Source organism: Tachypleus tridentatus, chromosome 2, assembly GCF_004210375.1.
Source record: "Tachypleus tridentatus isolate NWPU-2018 chromosome 2, ASM421037v1, whole genome shotgun sequence".
NCBI classification, from domain to species: domain Eukaryota; kingdom Metazoa; phylum Arthropoda; class Merostomata; order Xiphosura; family Limulidae; genus Tachypleus; species Tachypleus tridentatus.
Window position 1 is genome coordinate 7714142 of NC_134826.1, and position 22658 is coordinate 7736799.

The window sequence follows — 22658 nt, forward strand, 5'->3', positions numbered from 1 at the left end:
CACTTGCACCTTAAAAACAAAACCAGAAACAACAGCGTATGTTTGTTAGGTTTGTGTGTGTAAGAAAGAGAGATTTACATATTTACTGACATATGTAGTAAAAGGATTTCTCTTGTAATCCCTAATCCCAGTGGGATTGAGCTTTTCCCGCCCTCGCAGTTCTATCTTCATTCTGTAATTATGATCGAACCAAAGTAAACACCAGAACTAAAGCATTTTTTTTCACACATGAATCTTTATTTTAAAGTAACTAATTATATAAACATGCGGTTTTTATCTGGTACAATAATTTCAGTTACTAAAACTTATGTCAACTTCAGAATTTGCTCATTTTTACCAAATGTATGCTACTCTTGTTATTTGATCAAAAAAAAATATTTTACATACGACCTAATTTCTTAAAGCCACCCCAAGTCACAAATTAAAGCGATATATATATATATATATCATTAAATTCATGGCTGTTCTGTTTCATCAAATGGTTAACAGAGTTTTTACAGATATCTTAGAGAAACTATTGACAACAAACACAAGCATCAAAACTACAGTATATCTACACATTTTAAAACTTTTTACCTTTGACTGCCGTTACAAATATGAAATGATGCATTAGTCGCAAAACAGTTTCAAAAGTACCACAATAATAGCAAATAGAGGCAAGGCATGGACGGATTTCATTGTTTCGACCCTCCGAAATCAAACCCCAGACATAAGGCTCAGCTTAGCCCCCACTATGTTCTCTCCAAACTATACGTATAGTGTTCTACGAAGAAAGCCATTCGCAACCTTAATAAAACAAGTTATTTGAATATAATATTGTCAATTGTTTAGTGGCTAGAAGCGCAAACAAACAATGGGTTTTAAGAAGAAATCAATCTATCGTGTTGTGTATAATGTAACTTATACAACGGACGAAAATTTGCCATAAATTGATTTTTAAACAATCAGTTTGTTAACATATACAACCAAATTATATCCCAATTTTCCGCCAAGACTGAAACATATGCGAAATTTATCATTTCTTTTTTCTTCAACATTCCAGTAAACATTGACTAGGAATTTGACGTAGCATAATAGAAAGGTTCCGGTTGTAAAAACAACAACAATAAAAGGGTTATAACAGAAGTTACACAGATAACAACACTACACACTTGACAGTCAGTTACAGTTATTCCTGGAACCTCTGAAGGCCTCTCAACCAACGTGTTTCAACCAATATTTAATCATCTTTTATAGTGACGAGTTAACAAGTGCATTTCTTTCAAGGCGTCCTGATACTGAGTAATTCTATTTAATGTTTAGCGTTGATAATGGGATATGTTTTTTATTTTTCAATGACAACTTTAGCTATGATACAAATAGGGCTTCTTAATTCGCCCAGTTCCAAATGTCCCGACCTAGTAAAAGAACTATAGAAAACACATCAATGTTCCACTTGACAGAAGAATCATATGACTCGATGGAACAGCGGTAAGATTACGAATTCAGAGTTCAATTCCCCGTGATAGACAGTTCAGTGTACCATTGCTCTATAAACTAACACAAGAATCGCATTTGTACAAAAGAGACAACCGATCTTTATATTTGGTGTTCCTTCCATATGTCTGTATCCCTAAAAACCTTTCAAAGTGGTTTGTTTGTTTTGAATTTTGCGCAAAGCTACTCGAGGGCTATCTGCGCTAGCCGTCCCTAGTGTAAAACTAGAGGTAAGGCCACTGCCAACTCTTGGGTTACTCTTTCACCAATGAATAGTGGAACTGACCGTCACATTATAACGCTCCCATAGCGGAAAGGGCGAGTATGGTTGGTGTGACGGGGATTCGAACCCCCGAGTTACGAGTCGAGTGCCTTAACCAACTGGCTACCGAAGTGTCTTGAAATTATGTGCATATATTAACCATATTTATCTGACAACTTAAAAGGCTAAACTTTAGCATGTGTAGGTGTCATTATTATTCATGAAAAGAACATTCACACACTGGGATAATTATTACCCTAAATAGGGGAGGATTTGAATGTTGTCATATGTTTGTGATCCTTTCAGATTCAGTGATGAATTTATACTCAGACGTTTGCTGGACACACAATTTTGTTTTTATAAATACATAATGATTTCTAAAATAATGTTTTAAAAATTAATGTGAAATGAATAATATTATATAAATATTTTAAAGATAAAGCTATGATAATAATATTATATAAATATTTTAAAGATAAAGCTATGATAATAATATTATATAAATATTTTAAAGATAAAGCTATGATTGTTGGGTTTTTTATTCAAGAAGTGTTCTCAATGAACGAGTCGTAAAAGAAAAAACTTAATTTTATCACAACATGATTGTATTGGGTATTAAATTCAAAATGTGTTTATTACTGGAGGATTTGAGCAAAGTTCGGTTTGATTTCAAACATCAAAAACCTAATAGCTATTCTGGAACAATAAATCAGAAAATCACATCTGTAACAACGTTTGACAACAGATATTCTAGAAAATCGAATCAGAAAGGGATCTCTATAGCAACGTCTAATAATAGGCATTATGGGAAAACAAAGTAGCAAAAGATCTCCATAGCAACTTCTAGTGATAGACGTTGTGGAACAACAGGGAAATGTAAAATTGTTTCTCACTGAATGATTGTGTTGTGAGCCTCAACTGCTTTGCAAACAAGTGATATTTGAAAATTGTTGAAGTAATTTTAAAATATACATATTAAACTTTATTACAAACATACTAACCACTTTGACAATAATTTTGACAATCTAAACTCTGTTATTATACGACATTAGGATTGAAAATGAAAGCCTAATATAAGCCGTGTAAAATAAACCGAAAAGTACTTTTCAAAATCCCACATATTATTCAAACCATAATTGCTAACAGTTCGAAGCAATCATTCAAATGCCAGAGAATACAGTTCGGGTAACACCTGTAGTGTCGCATGTCTAACTTATAAGCCAATTACTTTCTTGTGTATAGCTACCAGGCCTACAACAATCTGTACCTTAGTCAATGTTGTATCTGCGAAGCATTGTAATGCACCGACAAACATCTCATGTTTTTATGTTTTACCTCTATCATTAACACAAAATAAAATATTCACCAATAGAGGAATTAAAAATTGGTAGTGACTAGTTGTATAAATTAACAATGTTAAAGCAGAACGTCGAAACGTATGCATCAACTTTAGGCTTGGCTTCGCAGTTAAACTGTATTCAGGATGTACATTGGCAGATATACAACGCCATTGTCAAACAGACATGCTTCATCTGGGTATGCCTGACATGGTCCAATAGTAATTCAACCAACACATCGTGTGGTTGTACATTTACAAAACAAAGAGTGGAAATAACTTCTACCATGAAAAATAACCAACGTTAACAAGATGTTTTAATATTCACAACGTCTGAGACTGAGACGTCCTTCCTCTGGTAACCAGATGTTTTAATATTTATAACGTTTCAGACTGAGACGTCCTTCCTCTGGTAACCAGATGTTTTAATATTCACAACGTCTCAGACTGAGACGTCCTTACTCTGGTACCCAGATGTTTTAATATTCACAACGTCTCAGACTGAGACGTCCTTCCTCTGGTAACCAGATGTTTTAATATTCACAACGTTTCACACTGAGACGTCCTTCCTCTGGTAACCAGATGTTTTAATATTCACAACGTTTCACACTGAGACGTCCTTCCTCTGGTAACCAGATGTTTTAATATTCACAACGTCTCAGACTGAGACGTCCTTACTCTGGTACCCAGATGTTTTAATATTCACAACGTCTCAGACTGAGACGTCCTTCCTCTGGTAACCAGATGTTTTAATATTCACAACGTTTCACACTGAGACGTCCTTCCTCTGGTAACCAGATGTTTTAATATTCATAACGTTTCACACTGAGACGTCCTTCCTCTGGTAACCAGATGTTTTAATATTCACAACGTTTCACACTGAGACGTCCTTCCTCTGGTAACCAGATGTTTTAATATTCACAACGTTTCAGACTGAGACGTCCTTCCTCTGGTAACCAGATGTTTTAATATTCACAACGTTTCACACTGAGACGTCCTTCCTCTGGTAACCAGATGTTTTAATATTCACAACGTTTCACACTGAGACGTCCTTCCTCTGGTAACCAGATGTTTTAATATTCACAACGTCTCAGACTGAGACGTCCTTCCTCTGGTACCCAGATGTTTTAATATTCACAACGTCTCAGACTGAGACGTCCTTCCTCTGGTAACCAGATGTTTTAATATTCACAACGTTTCACACTGAGACGTCCTTCCTCTGGTAACCAGATGTTTTAATATTCACAACGTTTCAGACTGAGACGTCCTTCCTCTAGTAACCACATGTTTTAATATTCACAACGTCTCAGACTGAGACGTCCTTCCTCTGGTAACCAGATGTTTTAATATTCACAACGTCTCAGACTGAGACGTCCTTCCTCTGGTAACCAGATGTTTTAATATTCACAACGTTTCACACTGAGACGTCCTTCCTCTGGTAACCAGATGTTTTAATATTCATAACGTTTCACACTGAGACGTCCTTCCTCTGGTAACCAGATGTTTTAATATTCATAACGTTTCACACTGAGACGTCCTTCCTCTGGTAACCAGATGTTTTAATATTCACAACGTTTCACACTGAGACGTCCTTCCTCTGGTAACCAGATGTTTTAATATTCATAACGTTTCAGACTGAGACGTCTTCCTCTGGTACCCAGATGTTTTAATATTCACAACGTTTCACACTGAGACGTCCTTCCACTGGTAACCAGATGTTTTAATACTCACAACGTTTCAGACTGAGACGTCCTTCCTCTGGTAACCAGATGTTTTAATATTCACAACGTTTCACACTGAGACGTCCTTCCTCTGGTAACCAGATGTTTTAATATTCATAACGTTTCAGACTGAGACGTCTTCCTCTGGTACCCAGATGTTTTAATATTCACAACGTTTCACACTGAGACGTCCTTCCACTGGTAACCAGATGTTTTAATATTCACAACGTTTCAGACTGAGACGTCCTTCCTCTGGTAACCAGATGTTTTAACATTCACAACGTTTCAGACTGAGACGTCCTTCCTCTGGTGATATTAAACTTTAAATGTTTTCTCCAATTTTATTGTTTTTTGTCAAGGTCAAAAAGACAAGCTCGGCTTATTCGCCCCAGCGTGTCTTCTTGACATCATAAGAAACAAAGACGTCCAAATGACATTTAGTAAGCTAAAGTACGACTCAATTTACTAGACTCAATCAACCGTTTCATGCTTTAAGACGAAATAATAAAATATTGAACGACTGACAATGTCAAGTCAAGTAGATACTCGTAAAGGGGGCAAACCTGCTACACCATTAAAATATACATTTAAACGTATCTTAACACAGCAACGACAGACCAATAAAACACTACGCAAGAACACATAGCATCAGAAATAACGTGTACGTGAAATCTCCAAAACAATAAAGGAAAAATAAAAGTCACATTATACAGTATGTTTGTTTTCCAGAAGACAAATATTCGGTAATACACACCAAAATTGGTCACTATTCGCAATAAAAGAGGTCAATGGTTAACAGAAAATGTATTCTAAAAGCCAAAGGAGTTACAAACAAGTTATAAAAATATAATAGCTAACGCAAAGTAGCAGCTGGGAATCCAGTGTGTTAATATAAGAAACTTCCATAAATATATTTAAAATAGAAGTGTTGATTAACTTAGAAAAGTACATGAGATTTCTTAGAACAGAGAAGGCACAGTTGAATGTCAATATTAATTCTAAGTACAGACCAAACTGTGATTTAATGAAAGACGCGCTCTGTACGAAAATATTACAAATAATCAAGGTTGTTAAAATTAATCCTTCAATCATGATCATGGGAGAGTTAAGTGAAATACTCGATCGAGGATGAAGAATTATTCCAAAACACTGAGGTTAAATCCTGATTTCGATACCTTCGCTATATTAATATTAATGTTAATTTCATTATTGGACCCTATTTGTCTTACTCCGTATATTGCGACTAGAACAAAGAGTAAAATATGCGAACTATTAACCAGTACAAGAATATAATTAGTACTAGATGGAAAAAAATGTATTTATATTCATTTTAACATCTCTAAAAAACAATGTAATGCACGAAAAAAAATCTACTATTAACTTCATTAACTAATTTAAATGACTATACTCGTATCAATATACATATATATATTTACGAAATTCATACACGAATGGGAAAATTATCATATCAGTGTTTTCATGTTATTAATCAATAAATACTATGGTTATTTTGATAAACTGAATAACACTAGCAACCCTGTGTGTTAATCACAGTATGCTTATTTAATGGCAACACTACGGTAAGAATTAATTATTTAATGGTAACATTACGACAACAATTAATTCGTAATGACGAGAAACCTACTTGAAATGAAAATGTATTCTCAAGATGGCTAACATGGGTGTTAAAATTTTAATTAAAATTTAGTACAGAACAACGTTACGACCTTCTGAGGTCATCTTCAGGTTAACCTAAGAAGGTCAAGACGTTGTTCTGTACTTTATTTTAATGAAAATGCTAGTACCCATACCATCCGTCTTGAGAATACAGTGAGAATTAGTTATTCAATAGTAACACTACGATAAAAATTAGTTGCATAGTAGCAGTTATGAGCTTTTTGCACATTCAAAAAATAAAAAGCGTCTGTCATTTGTAGCAAGAAGCTAAATATGAAAATATACAGAAATTGAACGAAAAATACAAGTGAAGGCAATCGAAAATTATTTACGACTTAAATGTGATGAGTGATGTCTTAATAAACATCTTTGATATGCGTAAGACTTGGATTTACAATCACTTCTGGATCTTATCACAAAATGTAATGTTTATTTTTTTGCTTTTTAAGCTGAAGTGTGATCTGAATTGATAGATAATTCAATAAAAACAATTTCAAATCTTTCTATAAATAATTATCTGTGCAATACCGCATAAGTAAGCATTTAGTTCGTCAACTTTTTATCCAATGGCTATTATTCAGATACATTTAAAAATTATAGATTATTTTCCACTTCTAAATTGTTAAATATACTTCACTTAGACTTATAACTGTTGCATGCTTAATAATTCTCTAGAATTAAACAATTTCGAAATATAGGCTTAGAAAAAAATCAAAATTTAGGCTTAGTGAAAGAAAGAACCTTTCTTAACTTTCATTTCTATATAAATACAGAATCTAAATTCTCTCTTTACTTTTTAACTTCAATATTACTTTCTAAGACACAAAGTATATAACAGAACGTTTTAAAAGATTAAAATTTAAAACTAAAATTACGTGTGAACATAAAAAGAATTACAAATCTGTTCTACTGTCAAAAATGTCAAAAATTTTCGTTAAAAAACAGCATCTTGCAACATAAATCAATATCTGTTTTAAAACTTATTTTCAAACATTTGATTCAAATTATATTTAACAAACACTCACAGTTCAGTTTTAAATACATTTTGTTTTACAATAAACACCAGACTTCATTTACCAAGTACGTTTATTTCAAAGCCATTTCGTTAGTCTATAACTTTTAACGTAGAAATTCTGGGAATTTTTCTCATAGATGGAGTTATGCAAATTTAATTAGCAAAATATTTTAAAATAATTAATTTACCAATCGATGTAAAACGGTTAAACGTTTATTCTGCAAAGATATTTCATCATTTTCTTCATAGATTACAAGTTATATAAATATTTATAAAGTTGTTATAGCCAGAAAGTTTCCATTGCTTATCGTTACTTTAATAATTTATAGACTTTTATTTAATATTTTTCTATTTTCATTGCAATATTTATGTTTTCGTAACCATAACTTCATAATACGGGTATCAATAATAAAATAACATTTCGAAACGACAAATTAAGACAAAATGGCATATTTGAAATTTTGAAAGACGTCCACGTATTCAATAAACTGGAAGTCTCAAATTGACAAGAGGAAATAAATATTTCATAAAATTTTTAGAATACAATTCTTTTCATAACATATTATGTTAATCTTTCAATCGTCCAAAGAAAATTTAAATACAAAGTAATAATAACTTGGAACTTAAATCTATATTCGTTTGTACATTATAAACATAATACTGAAACAGTCTTCAATCCAGAATAATAATAAAAAAATCAAACTTTGTCATAGTCCTTGTGACAGCCATTTTTTTTGTTACAGTTTATATGCGTTATGCTACAAAGTCTTTAATTAAAAAAAATTAAAACACCATTTCTGGTCCACATATCTTCTTTCAATCACGTGTAACCTAATTTGGAAAGAAAACTTCACATATTATCAAACTGGGTTAATTGTCTCTTATATAAAACCTCAATTTTAATAATTTAATTAATTATTTTTACACAAAGTTATTCCTTAGACTATTTGAAAATAGAATAATATAAAATATTAAAGTTCTTCAAAAACAAAGTGTAGACTGAGAACAAATAAACAGTGATGTTTTTTGTTCATTTTAACCAAACAATTCTAACTTCAGATACAAATTATCGAATATCATTTCTCGACTGAATTACAGTTTTGTAATTCCTATTTAAATTAAACAATTTGTAAAATAATTACATTTAACAACAATTATTATTCCGTCAAATTGATTTATTTACTGTCGTTAATTAGTAATTTTAAAATTAAGTATATTGAAAACTGGTTATGCTATTAAGAACAAATACACATGAAGGGCTATCTTTTCTCTGCCCGCCACGGGTATCGAAAACCGTGCTTTTATGCCCTATTATTCTGATTAATTGTTGTTGTTCTTGTTTTGAATTAAGCCAAAAGCTACACAATGGGCTATCTGTGCTCTGCCCATCACGGGTATCGAAACCCAGATTTTATCGTTGTAAGTCCACAGACATGCCGCTGAGCCACTGGGGGGCATTCTGATTAATCGTATATCTTGCACACCCGTCACCACCCTTGTGTATTCTGCTGTGCAACTTATAAACACAAAAGCCGTTCGATCAATTACTTGTTTGTTTGTTTTTGAATTTCGCGCGAAGCTTCACGAAGGCTATCTGCACTAGCCGTCCCTAATTTAGCAGTGTAAGACTAAAGGGAAAACAACTAGTCATCACCATCAACTCTGGAGGTATTCTTTTATCAATAAATAGTGGAATTGACCATGACGTTATAACTTCTCCACAGCTGAAAGAGTGAGCATGTTTGATGGTATAAGGATTCGAACCCATGACCCTTAGATTATGAATCGAACACCTTAGCTACATGGCCATGATCAACTACAAATTAATTACTTAGCATAAATTTCAGGGCCCGGCATGGTCTAGCGCGTTAAGGCGTGCGCTTCGTAATCTGAGGGTTGCGGGTTTGCGCCCGAGTCGCGCTAAACATGCTCGCCCTCCCAGCCGTGGGGGTTTATAATGTGACGGTCAATCCTACTATTCGTTGGTACAAGAGTAGCCCAAGAGTTGGCGGTGGGTGGTGATGACTAGCTGCCTTCCCTCTAGTCTTACACTGCTAAATTAGGGACGGCTAGCACAGATAGCCCTCGTGTAGCTTTGTGCGAAATTCCAAAACAAACAAACAAACAAACAAGCATAAATTTCACTCTAGTAAGCCTAAATTCATCATCCCTAGCGATTAAAAGAATTATACTATAAATTAAAAAAAACTTTACGATTTTAATAAATGATTAAGAAAATTCAGTTAATATAGCAAACATTTTTGTTCTATCTAAACTTTCTTGTAAATCAATGTTGATCCCTACTGAAGCTTCACTGTCCCCCCTGAAACAGTAATAGTTAAAAATTTGTTTTTTATATTATCTTTAAAGGTGTCTTATTATTGTTATTATAAGCTCACACACTTTTAATTTTAATTTCAAGTCATGTTGAAAGTTAGGTGTATCGCCAGGTTAATATGATCTCCATGGATCTTACATCCTTTACCGCCATGTTCATGAAACTGAGTTTCAGCTATTTTAAATCACTACCCATTTTAGGCAGACAAGTTCAGTCTCATAAGTAGTAACTACTAAGCAGAATGAGTTGAACGTTAAAAGAGCAATAAATTGGTAATCTCATGTTAGGCCTACCTCTCCCATTTTGTTCTTTGCATATTCAATTCGGATTCCTCCGCGATCAGACGAAAACAAAACGTAACCCTGGAAAGTGTTCAGGGCATGTGTTGCTATACGTACATCCTAGAAAAATAGAAAACATCAGAACTATTGATATATCTGTACTGGGTATGTCATCAGAACTATTGATATATCTGTACTGGGTACGTCATCACAACTATTGATATATCTGTACTGGGTATGTCATCACAACTGTTGATATATCTGTACTGAGTATGTCATCACAACTATTAACATATCTCTACCGGGTATGTCATCAAAACTATTGATATATCTGTACCGGATATGTCATCACAACTATTGATATATCTGTACTGGGTATGTCATCACAACTATTGATATATCTGTACTGGGTATGTCATCACAATAAAGATTATGATATTTCTCTCCTTGCCATATCTCGATTCCACACACTGTGCGTCACATACCACTGCCGACAAGGCCTGTCGCTAATACCAGAACTAATCTTAACTGTTAGGAAAGTAATACAAAAGGTTTTCAATCGAAAAACGTTTCGTATCAGTCAATTTATATACCATAGTAATTTAAATGTTGTAAATGTCCTATACAAATTACATTGCAATGTTACACGAATTATCGGTCAATAGATGGCGCTTTGCCAACATAAGGCGAACCGTGTCACTTCTTACACACGGAGTTGGTGTGAATGTGCCTCATAGTTATTACAAGAAGAACCTATACACTGGACAGGTGAAGTGAAGAAAAATACGTCATTGGCCACTATTCAAGATTATATAGCCGTTCAGTAGCAGGTATAATAAATAGACTTATTATTCCTTGTTCAAGGGATGTCCAGTTAATCTACACTCTGATCAACTTCCACTCCTCATGAATAAACCTGAACACAGGTTAACCAAACAGAGATAAGATGGGCCTATAAAGCACTTTCACGCCAACAGTATGTTTCATAATTTTCCCAGTGATATAATGTTATTAATGTGTATATATATACGAGGTCTGTTCAAAAAATACGCGGACTGACGTCATAAAACAAAATGTACTTTATTTAGAAGTTACAGGTCTGGAACCCCTTCAAAGTACTCTCCTTCCCAACGCACACACTTAACCCAACGGTGTTTCCACTTGTTGAAACAGTCCTGGTACGCTTCTTTTGTGATGTCCTCCAGCTCCTTCGTCGCATTTGCCTTAATCTCGGGAATCGTCTCAAATCTTCTTCCTTTCAAGGGTCTTTTGAGTTTGGGGAACAAGAAAATATCTCAAGGAGCAAGGTCAGGTGAGTAGGGGGGGTGGGGAAGAACAGTGATCGAGTGTTTGGCCAAAAACTCACGAGTTCTGAGGGCTGAATTTCGCAGCAACGCGGTGCATCTTCAATTTTTCGGTCAAAATCTCGTAACAAGATCCAACTGATATCCCACACTCTTCAGCAAGCTCCTTGACAGTCATACGTCGATTTTCCCGCACCAGGGTTTGATTTTGTCGACGTGTGGGTCGTCAGTTGACATGGAAGGACGTCCAGGACGCTCATCATCTTCAATGGACTGTCGACCTTCCTTAAAACGTTCATGCCACTTGAAACATGCCGTACGCTTCACAGCAACATCACCGTAAGCCGTGTTAAGCATAGCAAAAGTTTCAGTCGCAGAGTTTCCAAGTTTAACACAAAATTTCACAGTGAGTCGTTGCTCCTTCAGGTCATTCATTCTAAAATCCGCCAAACGAAAAAATCGCACTTCACTTAAAACCGCGTAGCTAAAACACAAACGAACATATCTGCAATTGGAAAATGGCATCGTAATCAGCTGATCTGTGCGAACCTAGCGACACCAAGCGGATTCCCCTGGAACCAACTGGAGCCACGCAATTCAAACATTCCGCGTATTTTTTGAACAGCGTTGTATATTTGTCGAACTTTCATACCTGGGAAGGATTACTCACAAGTTTTACGTTTCTGTGATTTAAAATATTTATTTTAGTTTAACAACATGAGATGCTAAATGTTCCAGTGGATACTCGTGAGTTGTTTCAAACGTTCATGCCACGAACGTAAGTCATCCACTGGGCCAGTGCTTGGCGCTAAAATTTGAGGTTCGATTTCCTCATGATGTACTGAGCAAAGATACTCTATTGTTTATTCTTGTGTTAAAACAAACATACTGATCTAAATATTTAGGCCGAACTTGTTTTCATCACATATTATTTCTTATTTGTAATAATCTACAAGAGTAATAAAATATAAGTTAATTCCTAATAAAACTACGATTACGAACTAATATTTCTGCACAAGGAAACAGTGTGTGCTAATAAAGAACACGAGCTCGTGCTAACGGCCCGTTACCAAGCTACTAAAGGAGCTTGGCTAAGCAGGTGTTACAATGGTAAAGAAGACACTGAGAAATTGGCTACTATAGAGTGACAAAGTTGCTTGACGTGTTACGTTGACTTTAGTTAGTTGAAAATGTAGTCACGCATAGCGCGTGGCTCATGTTTTAAAAAGAAGCCACCAGCCATCATTGGTTATCAGACTGGTAAAGATGTGTTAGTCTGTATCTCCATAAACACAGAAAAACATAACATAACATATAATATATATATATATATATATAATTATATATATATATATAAATTGTACAGTGCTGGCCAAAATCCTAAGGCCAATGAACATAAAGAAAAAATATGCATTTTGCATTGTTAGACTCAACCACTTATTTGAATAAAGCTTCGAAAGATGAAAATAAGAAAAGGGAAAATAAAAATAAAAAACTTTTTTAGCGTTTAATAGAGAAAATGTGAACACTATGAAATTAGCCTAATTACTAGCTGGTCAGAAGTTTAAGACCATACTGAAACGAAGCGTTAATCGGTAAACACGTAACGAAACTTAGTCATTTGTGTTCATTATCAGCATCTCCCACTGACATCTCCTGTGTTACATTGGGTAAAAACATGGCAAAGCCTTAAAAGTTGACAGAGTTTGAACGTGGCAGAATTGTCAAGCTGCAAAAGCAAGGTCTCTCTCAACGTGTCATCATTGGTGAGATTGGGCGTAGTAAAACTGTTGTTGAAAATTTATTAAAAGACTCTGAGGGATACGGAACGGGAATATCAAGTGGTCGGCTTAAGAAAATGTCGCCTGCATTGAGCAGGAGGATTCGACGGGTTGTCCGGCAAGACACCAGCCGATCGTCGAACCAGATTAAGGCTCTTACGGATGCAGAATGCAGCTCAAGAATAACAACACGGCATCTACGAGAGAAAAGCTTTAAAAACCGTAAACATCTTCAAATGCCACACCTTCTTCCACACCACGAAACACCTCGGTTAAACTTTGCTGAGAAGCACCAAACATGGGACGTAGAAAAGTGGACAAAGGTTTTGTTCTCTGATGAGAAAAAAATTTAACCTGGATGGTCCAGATAGCTTCCAACGGTACTGGTACGATAAGGATATCACACCGGAGACATTCTCTACACGACACAGTGGAGGAGGTTCCATCATGATCTGGGGTGCTCTCTCCTTCCATGGAACAATGGAGCTTTAGGTTATACAAGGGCATCAAAGAGCAGCTGACTACATTGGCATGTTGGAGAGAGCATTCTTATTGACTGAAGGCCCTCGCTAGTGTGGAAATGACTGGATCTTTCAGCAGGACAACGCTGCAGTCCGCAATGCCCGCAGGACCAAGGACTTTTTCATGGCGTGATTCTTTTGGATCATCCAGCGTGTTCGCCCGAATTGAACCCCATTGAAAATGTTTGGGGGTGGATAGCAAGAAAAGTCTATAGAAATGGACGTCAATTTCAAACAGTGCATGATCTTCGTGAAGCCATCTTTACCACTTGGAATAACATTTCAGCCAGCCTTTTGCAAACGCTTATATCGACCATGCCAAAGCGAATGTTTGCAGTTATTCGCAATGATGGCTGTGCAGCTCACTACTGAGACCTCTTGTTGGATATTTCCTACCCTGTTTCGGACTTCTTTTTGGTATGGTATTAAACTTTTGACCAGCTAGTATTTAGGCTAATTTCATAGTGTTCACATTTTCCCTATTAGATGCTAAAAAAGTTTTTTATTTTTATTTTCCCTTTTCTTTTTTCATCTTTCGAAGTCCTACTCGAATAAGTGGTTGAGTCTAACAACGCAAAATGGATATTTTTTCTTTATGTTCATTGGCCTTAAGATTTTGGCCAGCAGTGTATATCTAACACAGCAAAACTTTCGGAGAGCTACAACATATCACGCACTAAAATTATTGCTAATAAAAAACAAAACTTTACTTTCATTCTAGTTTACTTTGCTGAGATGTTGCACAATTTTACATTTTTATTCGTTTTTGTTTAGTTCATATTAGTTCAGTTTAATTATTTTTTTAATTAAAGATACTAGATTTACGAAAGTAGGTAGCAGAAGATAAATGTACGAGTACAAAATTAATTTTAACGTCAGTTTTATTCTAAATAAGAAAATAAATAAAAAATATTGAGTGTTAAGAAAGTGTACCGTCTAACAAAATCAATATATTAAAATTATTGATTGATGTTTATGACAACAATGGGTTAACAGTAAGTTTAGACTAACAACGCTAAAAAAAAACATTGAGTTCCCGAATTGAACAGAGCGCAACCTTACGAATAAAAAGTATATGACAATAATGCTATATAATTATTGTTTTTACATTAACATTTACTGTTTATTTTTTACGAAAGATACCTGATATTCCACAAAAGCCACTGGTGTTCCTCCTTTGTTGTGCATTCGCAGTCGGCAAAAACCGGGAAAACTGTAAAGATAAAAAAACAACAACATATAACAATTACAATAGTTTAACAAGTTTAATTCGAACAAGTATTAATTATTATAATACTCCTACGAAAAGGAAAGGCCATCTAGTGGCAGAGAAGTAAGACACAAACTATCAAAGCGTTAAATCGACAACTCGTTTGTTATTGCAGATACAACATACATTTTATTTAAATTTCAAATTTGTTTCGATGAAATAGTTAATTATATCATTGCAATTAGGCTGTAAAACTAAATACGTTGAATTAAAAAGGACATGTGCTGTAAAACTAAACACGTTGAATTAAAAAGGACATGTTCTGTAAAACTAAATACGTTGAGTTAAAAAGAACGTGTGCTGTAAAACGAAATACGTTGACTTAAAAAAGACATGTGCTGTAAAACTAAATACGTTGACTTAAAAAGAACGTGTGCTGTAAAACTAAATACGTTGACTTAAAAAGGACATGTGCTGTAAAACTAAATACGTTGACTTAAAAAGAACATGTACTGCAAAACTAAATACGTTGACTTAAAAAGAACATGTGCTGCAAAATTAAATACGTTTACTTAAAAAGAACATGTGCTGCAAAACTAAATACGTTGAATTAAAAAGGACATGTGCTGTAAAACTAAATACGTTGAGTTAAGAAGAACGTGTGCTGTAAAACTAAATACGTTGAGTTAAGAAGGACATGTGCTGTAAAACTAAATACGTTGAGTTAAGAAGGACATGTGCTGTAAAACTAAATACGTTGAATTAAAAAGAACATGTGCTGTAAAACTAAATACGTTGAATTAAAAAGGACATGTGCTGTAAAACTAAATACGTTGAGTTAAAAAGAACGTGTGCTGTAAAACTAAATACGTTGAGTTAAAAAGGACATGTGCTGTAAAACTAAATACGTTGACTTAAAAAGAACGTGTGCTGTAAAACTAAATACGTTGACTTAAAAAGGACATGTGCTGTAAAACTAAATACGTTGACTTAAAAAGAACATGTGCTGCAAAACTAAATACGTTGACTTAAAAAGAACATGTGCTGCAAAACTAAATACGTTGACTTAAAAAGAACGTGTGCTGTAAAACATGTGCAATTTCGACTCTAAACTCTGCCAATTTTATTGCTATAAAAGACACGTGCAGTCATATAAAAATTACCCATCATTACCTTATTAGCGTGCCGTGCTACAGTAAACATAACATATAATTTTTGGTAATTTATAAACGTATAAAACATATAGTAAAGATATATATATGTTTAATTTTGTTTTAACTATAAAATATAAATAGCTTAATTAAATATTTGACTTAGGCCTACGTAAGGATATACGATGGTACTACAATTAAGCCTAACCGCTAATACTCCCTCTATCCACGAATTTGATTATTATCTAACATTTTACTATTTTAAATAAGAGACGACAAAATTAGGTTCTACTTTATAAGAAATATTCATAACTTATTCATTATAACTTTTAGTAATGGATAAGCTTTATTTATATACATATTTCTGAATATTGTTAGTTTTAAAATGGCCTTTACTCTCCACGATATAGTGAAATAATATTTCACTTAATGTTTCACCATTGCGGCTTCATCAGGGCTAGTGGTATGAAAAGTCCAAATGGAACCATAAAGACGAAACGTTTAATGTTTCACCATTGCGGCTTCATCACGGCTAGTGGTATGAGAAGTCCAAATGGAGCCATAAAGACGAAACGTTTAATGTTTCACCACTGCGGCTTCATCAGGGCTAGTAGTATGATAAGTCCAAATGGAGCCATAAAGACGAAACGTTTAATGTTTCACCATTGCGGCTTCATCAGGGCTAGTGGTATGAGAAGTCCAAATAAAGCCATAAAGACGAAACGTTTAATGTTTCACCATTGCGGCTTCATCAGGGCTATTAGTATGAGAAGTTCAAATGGAGCCATAAAGATGAAACGTTTAATGTTTCACCATTGCGGCTTCATCAGGGCTAGTAGTATGAGAAGTCCAAATGGAGCCATAAAGACGAAACGTTTAATGTTTCACCATTGCAGCTTCATCAGGGTTAGTAGTATGAGAAGTCCAAATGGAGCCATAAAGACGAAACGGTTAATGTTTCACCATTGCGGCTTCATCAGGGCTAGTGGTATGAGAAGTCCAAATGGAGCCATAAAGACGAAACGGTTAATGTTTCACCATTGCGGCTTCATCAGGGCTAGTGGTATGAGAAGTCCAAATGGAGCCATAAAAATGAAACGTTTAATGTTTCACCACTGCGGCTTCATCAGGGCTAGTAGTATGATAAGTCCAAATGGAGCCATAAAGACGAAACGTTTAATGTTTCACCATTGCGGCTTCATCAGGGCTAGTGGTATGAGAAGTCCAAATAAAGCCATAAAGACGAAACGTTTAATGTTTCACCATTGCGGCTTCATCAGGGCTATTAGTATGAGAAGTTCAAATGGAGCCATAAAGATGAAACGTTTAATGTTTCACCATTGCGGCTTCATCAGGGCTAGTAGTATGAGAAGTCCAAATGGAGCCATAAAGACGAAACGGTTAATGTTTCACCATTGCGGCTTCATCAGGGCTAGTGGTATGAGAAGTCCAAATGGAGCCATAAAGACGAAACGTTTAATGTTTCAACATTGCGGCTTCATCAGGGCTAGTGGTATGAGAAGTCCAAATGGAGCCATAAAAACGAAACGTTTAATGTTTCACCATTAACTGGAGAGTAAGGTTTTGTATGTAATTCCTTATTTTTAAATGTCCAGATCACTCCAGTATACACTACAAACAAGTATTTATATTTAAACAACAGCTTTCCGCCTTAAAGTGTGTTACCAGCCAAACAAGTCTTTCAGTTCCTGCTCTGACACAAACTGTCCCAGATTTGCAACAAACAGAGTTGAACAGGGTGGTGTATTATTTGTAGAAGACGCAGATCCTACAGGACTCGCTAACGCCGGACTCGCCACCAGGTGGGAGGGTGGTATTGTGGCATGAATAGGTGCATTTCCTGCCAGAGCTGCATGCGAAAGGGCGGGGTGTGGTACCGCCATGTGAGGCTGTGATCAAAAGAGGTAACCAAAGAAAAGAAAGTATTCCATGTTTTATCGTTTCGAACTGTATACATTCTGAAGCAAAACTAAACTTCTGAAATTCATTATTGGTCATAAGTTACTAAGTAAAAGCAAGATTAATTTAAGTAAAAAATTACTATAGAAATAATTTTGTAGATATAATCAATATCCAATCAGAGCAAGATAAATTTCAACCTGGTGGTAAGTTTAGCTAATTAAAGTATGTCCTTACTTATTGTATAAAACTTAGAGTTATTGTTTCCTCAGTCGAGTACTAATGCTGTTTAATGTTTAAAGCAACATTTTAATATAGTTAAAAGGAATTAAAGTTTCGTGGCAAAACATGTTTAACTCTTTATGAAAAACCTTTCACGTAATGAAAGACATTACATATAATAGTTCTTACGTAGTTAATAATTACCGGAAGTTGAGCATGCAACGCCGGATGTAACAAAGCGGGAGGATGAAGAGCTGAGGAAACAGGAACTTCGGCATAAGAAAGATGGTGTGGGGACCAGCCATCATGAACACCTGGAAATAGAGCGGCTCCAATTTCTTCTGAAACAAAGGATCTAAAGGTCAGGTCACAATCAGTATCAAGTCACAGTTACCACAGTAAGCTGTAAACACTCAACCGGTATAATCAATTATCATTAATTTTAATTCACGAAAGCGAGGCAATAGGTAATTCTACCCGACCAAAACAATATCCTTCAATTAGAACAAATACCAATTGTTGTTTCCTTTAGTTTCTGAATGTAAAGTTCTACAAGTCAACTATTTCATTGTTGGATATTACTATTGTTACATATTACTACTGTTACATATTACATTGTTACACAATACAATTGTTAAATATTACTGTTGTTACATATTACTATTGTTACACATTACTGTTGTTACGTATTACTATTGTTACACATTACTATTGTTACATATTACATTGTTACACAATACAATTGTTACATATTACATTGTTACACAATACAATTGTTACATATTAGTGTTGTTACATATTACTATTGTTACATATTACTGTTGTTACGTATTACTATTGTTACACATTACTATTGTTACACATTGCATTGTTACATAATACAATTGTTACATATTACTGTTGTTACATATTGCTATTGTTACATATTACTGTTGTTACACATAACTATTGTTACACATTACTATTGTTACATATTATTATTGTTACATAATACTGTTGTTACATAATACTGTTGTTACGTGTTACTATTGTTACACATTACTATTGTTACATATTACATTGTTACATATTACTGTTGTTGCGTGTTACTATTGTTACATATTTCATTGTTGCGTATTAATATTGTTACACATTACTATTGTTACACATTACATTGTTACATAATACAATTGTTACATATTACTGTTGTTACACAATACAATTGTTACATATTACTATTGTTGCACATTACTGTTGTTACGTATTACTATTGTTACGTATTACTATTGTTACATAATACTGTTGTTACATAATACTGTTGTTACGTATTACTATTGTTACACATTACTATTGTTACATATTACATTGTTACATATTACTGTTGTTACGTATTACTATTGTTACATATTTCATTGTTAATATTAATATTGTTACACATTACTACTGTTACACATTACATTGTTACATAATACAATTGTTACATATTACTGTTGTTACATATTACTATTGTTACATATTACTGTTGTTACACATAACTATTGTTACACATAACTATTGTTACACATTACTATTGTTACATATTATTATTGTTACATAATACTGTTGTTACACCTTACTATTGTTACACATTACTATTGTTACATATTACTGTTGTTACCTATTACTATTGTTACACATTACTATTGTTACACATTACATTGTTACATAATACAATTTTTACATATTTCTGTTGTTACATATTACTATTGTTACATATTACTGTTGTTACATATTACTATTGTTACATATTACTGTTGTTACATATTACTATTGTTACATATTACTATTGTTACATATTACTGTTGTTACGTATTACTATTGTTACACATTACTATTGTTACATATTTCATTGTTACGTATTAATATTGTTACACATTACTATTGTTACATAGTACTACTGTTACATATTACTAGTGTTACATATTACATTGTTACACATTACTATTGTTACATATTACTTTCGTTACGTATTACTGTTGTTACATATTACTATTGTTACATATTACTACTGTTACATATTACTATTGTTCTTTAAATTTAACTTCAGTTAATTTTCTCTATATCTAAAACGTGTAACACTCTCCTTATTGTATATAAAATACAGTGCTTTAGACTTAACTAGTTCAGTTTACCTAAACCAGATTTTATATAATATATATATAATTCAAAGAAAATAGATGCTGACGGACGACACATGGACGGGAAACTGCTTGGTTTGAGAAATGTTGTTCGTACTTTTATAAATATAACTAGTTTTAGTTTAACATAATTTTATTAGAATGAGCTGTTTCTTTTTGTAATTTTTCCACAATTTTAGGAAATTTTTGAAAAATCAATGATTATTCTAGACAATAAATCGTAACAAAGTAACTGTATTTATGATCAACGAATTACAATAATGACATGAAATTTAAGACGAACTTTAAAAGCATATTATTGGTTATAAAACATGGAACAGCTGTATTTAAATGCGTTTTATTGGTTATAAGGTGTCAGAGTGATTTACAGATCGAGTGCAGGCTGAAGTTAGATGCCATTAAAGAAAATGAAACGTTTGTAATGTTTAATAAAAATGTCCAAAGATGGAGCCAAAACAAAACATTATAGGACCAGAGTTTGTTTTGAAAAATAACTGTTTTTGCATAAATAGCTAAATATACGTATTGCATTAAAATATACATATTTTTTAATCTCTCTCTCCATCTTTCGGAATTTTAGAATTTAGTTATAATTGTATTTTTGATAGAAAACTCTATAACCTTTTTCACGCATGTTCGCACAGTAATCGAGTCTTACGTTTTTAATAACGCACAACAATCAAGCACGTGAAACAAAGTAACGCTTTCATTAATAGCTCCCCGTTTCTTCATCATACATCGGCAAACACTTCAAAATAAATAAACAGACTAAGTGTTTTTCCTAGCTTGGACTGAACGTGCCTGGCAGGTACGATTACTTACGTCCGGTGACGGGGTGCAGTAAGGTTGGGTAGGTGGCCGCCACAGGGGGTGACAGTTGTTGTTTGGGTTTGCTGACCTTGGTGTTGCTCTTTGCAAACTCAAGCCGGATCGTCTGAGGGAGGTCAGGATCGAATCGAATCCCTTGCTGTCAGAAACAAAATTCAGTTTCATCTTTCATACAGAATAACATTGTACTCACCTTACATACGTTACAAAGTAACTGTGGAATCATAGAGAAAAAATATTGCATTGAGAAACGAGTAATAAATATACATGACTTTCGTCACTTGAAGATTTCGTGTTCACTTTTCTTACCTGGAGGTCTTGCTTAGCTGCTTCGGCTCCTGCTCTTGTTGTGAACGTTACAAACCCAACTGGCTACAGAGAGAAAATAAAAACCTAAGATAGATAAGGGTATAAATTGATAAAGATAAAAATACAGATAGACAGAAGGATACAGATAAACAGATAGGAAAAGGATAGAGATAGGTAAAAAAGAAAAATACAGATAGACAGAAGGATACAGATAAACAGATAGGAAAAGGATAGAGATAGGTAAAAAAGAAAAATACAGATAGACAGAAGGATACAGATAAACAGATATGAAAAGGATAGAGATAGGTAAAAAAGAAAAATACAGATAGAGAGAAGGATAGAGATAAACAGATAGAAAAGGATAGAGATAGGTAAAAAAGAAAAATACAGATAGACAGAAGGATACAGATAAACAGATAGGAAAATGATAGAGATAGGTAAAAAGAAAAATACAGATAGATAGACAGAAAGATAGAGAAAAATACAGCTAGAGAGATAAAGACAAAGAAAGAGATGGAATGTAACTTAACTATCTAACACTTACAGCAGAGAAGCAGGTACTCACCGAAGATGTCTTTCCGTTCTTACTGGTAACTTTCAGGAGAGATCCTTCATAGCCCTTGAAACAGAAAATTAAATTTGTTTTAAAATCTCGTGAGTTATTTGTTTTACAACAACGGCTCCAGTGTGGCAATGATAAAATATAAAGAAGATAAATGATTTAATATCTTAATAACAAAGATATGTCAAAGAAACAAGATAAACCACTAGTCCCACAAATTTAAGCCCCCTTTACGTATCTACATGTAACTTATCGTTTGTTATCGTCGTGTCTATTGTTTTTAACAGGCTTTACGACAACAGATCTTATCTTACGAGGTACCGAGTTGAGGTTTTGTTTAGTTAAACGAAACTATATTAGTGAACTTAAGAAGCAAAGAAATACGGAACTTTGAACACGATAACAGTACAAATAATTTTATTTACAATACACGTTATACGCCTGTGTAAATAGTACGATTTAAGTTTTCTTCCAAGTTAATTCTATAAAATTGTTTAACTTAACCCTACCTCATATGCTCGAAATAGAAGATACAGTTCTCGTGGTTTCGCGTCCATAGGGAGACCACTGACAAATAACGTGCGAACC

At 33.9% G+C, this 22658-nt stretch overlaps 1 protein-coding gene across 3 annotated transcripts; it reads right to left on the minus strand.

The window, feature by feature from the left end:
• Positions 1-215: 215 nt before the first annotated feature.
• Positions 216-22653, minus strand: LOC143237601 (protein couch potato-like). Of its 3 annotated transcripts, none has more exons than XM_076477050.1 (9): positions 22580-22653; positions 22074-22127; positions 21509-21571; positions 21194-21338; positions 18405-18553; positions 17760-17983; positions 14856-14925; positions 10119-10226; positions 216-8318 (listed from the first exon to the last, which is right to left on the minus strand). In XM_076477050.1, the coding sequence occupies exons 1-9, from the start codon at positions 22625-22627 to the stop codon at positions 8304-8306; spliced, it is 876 nt and encodes a 291-aa protein (XP_076333165.1). In that variant the 5' UTR covers positions 22628-22653; the 3' UTR covers positions 216-8303. The 3 variants fall into 3 exon arrangements, with proteins under 3 accessions (XP_076333165.1, XP_076333175.1, XP_076333159.1); XM_076477060.1 differs by having other exon boundaries at positions 18420-18556; XM_076477044.1 differs by having other exon boundaries at positions 18405-18556.
• Between the last annotated feature and the right edge of the window lie 5 nt (positions 22654-22658).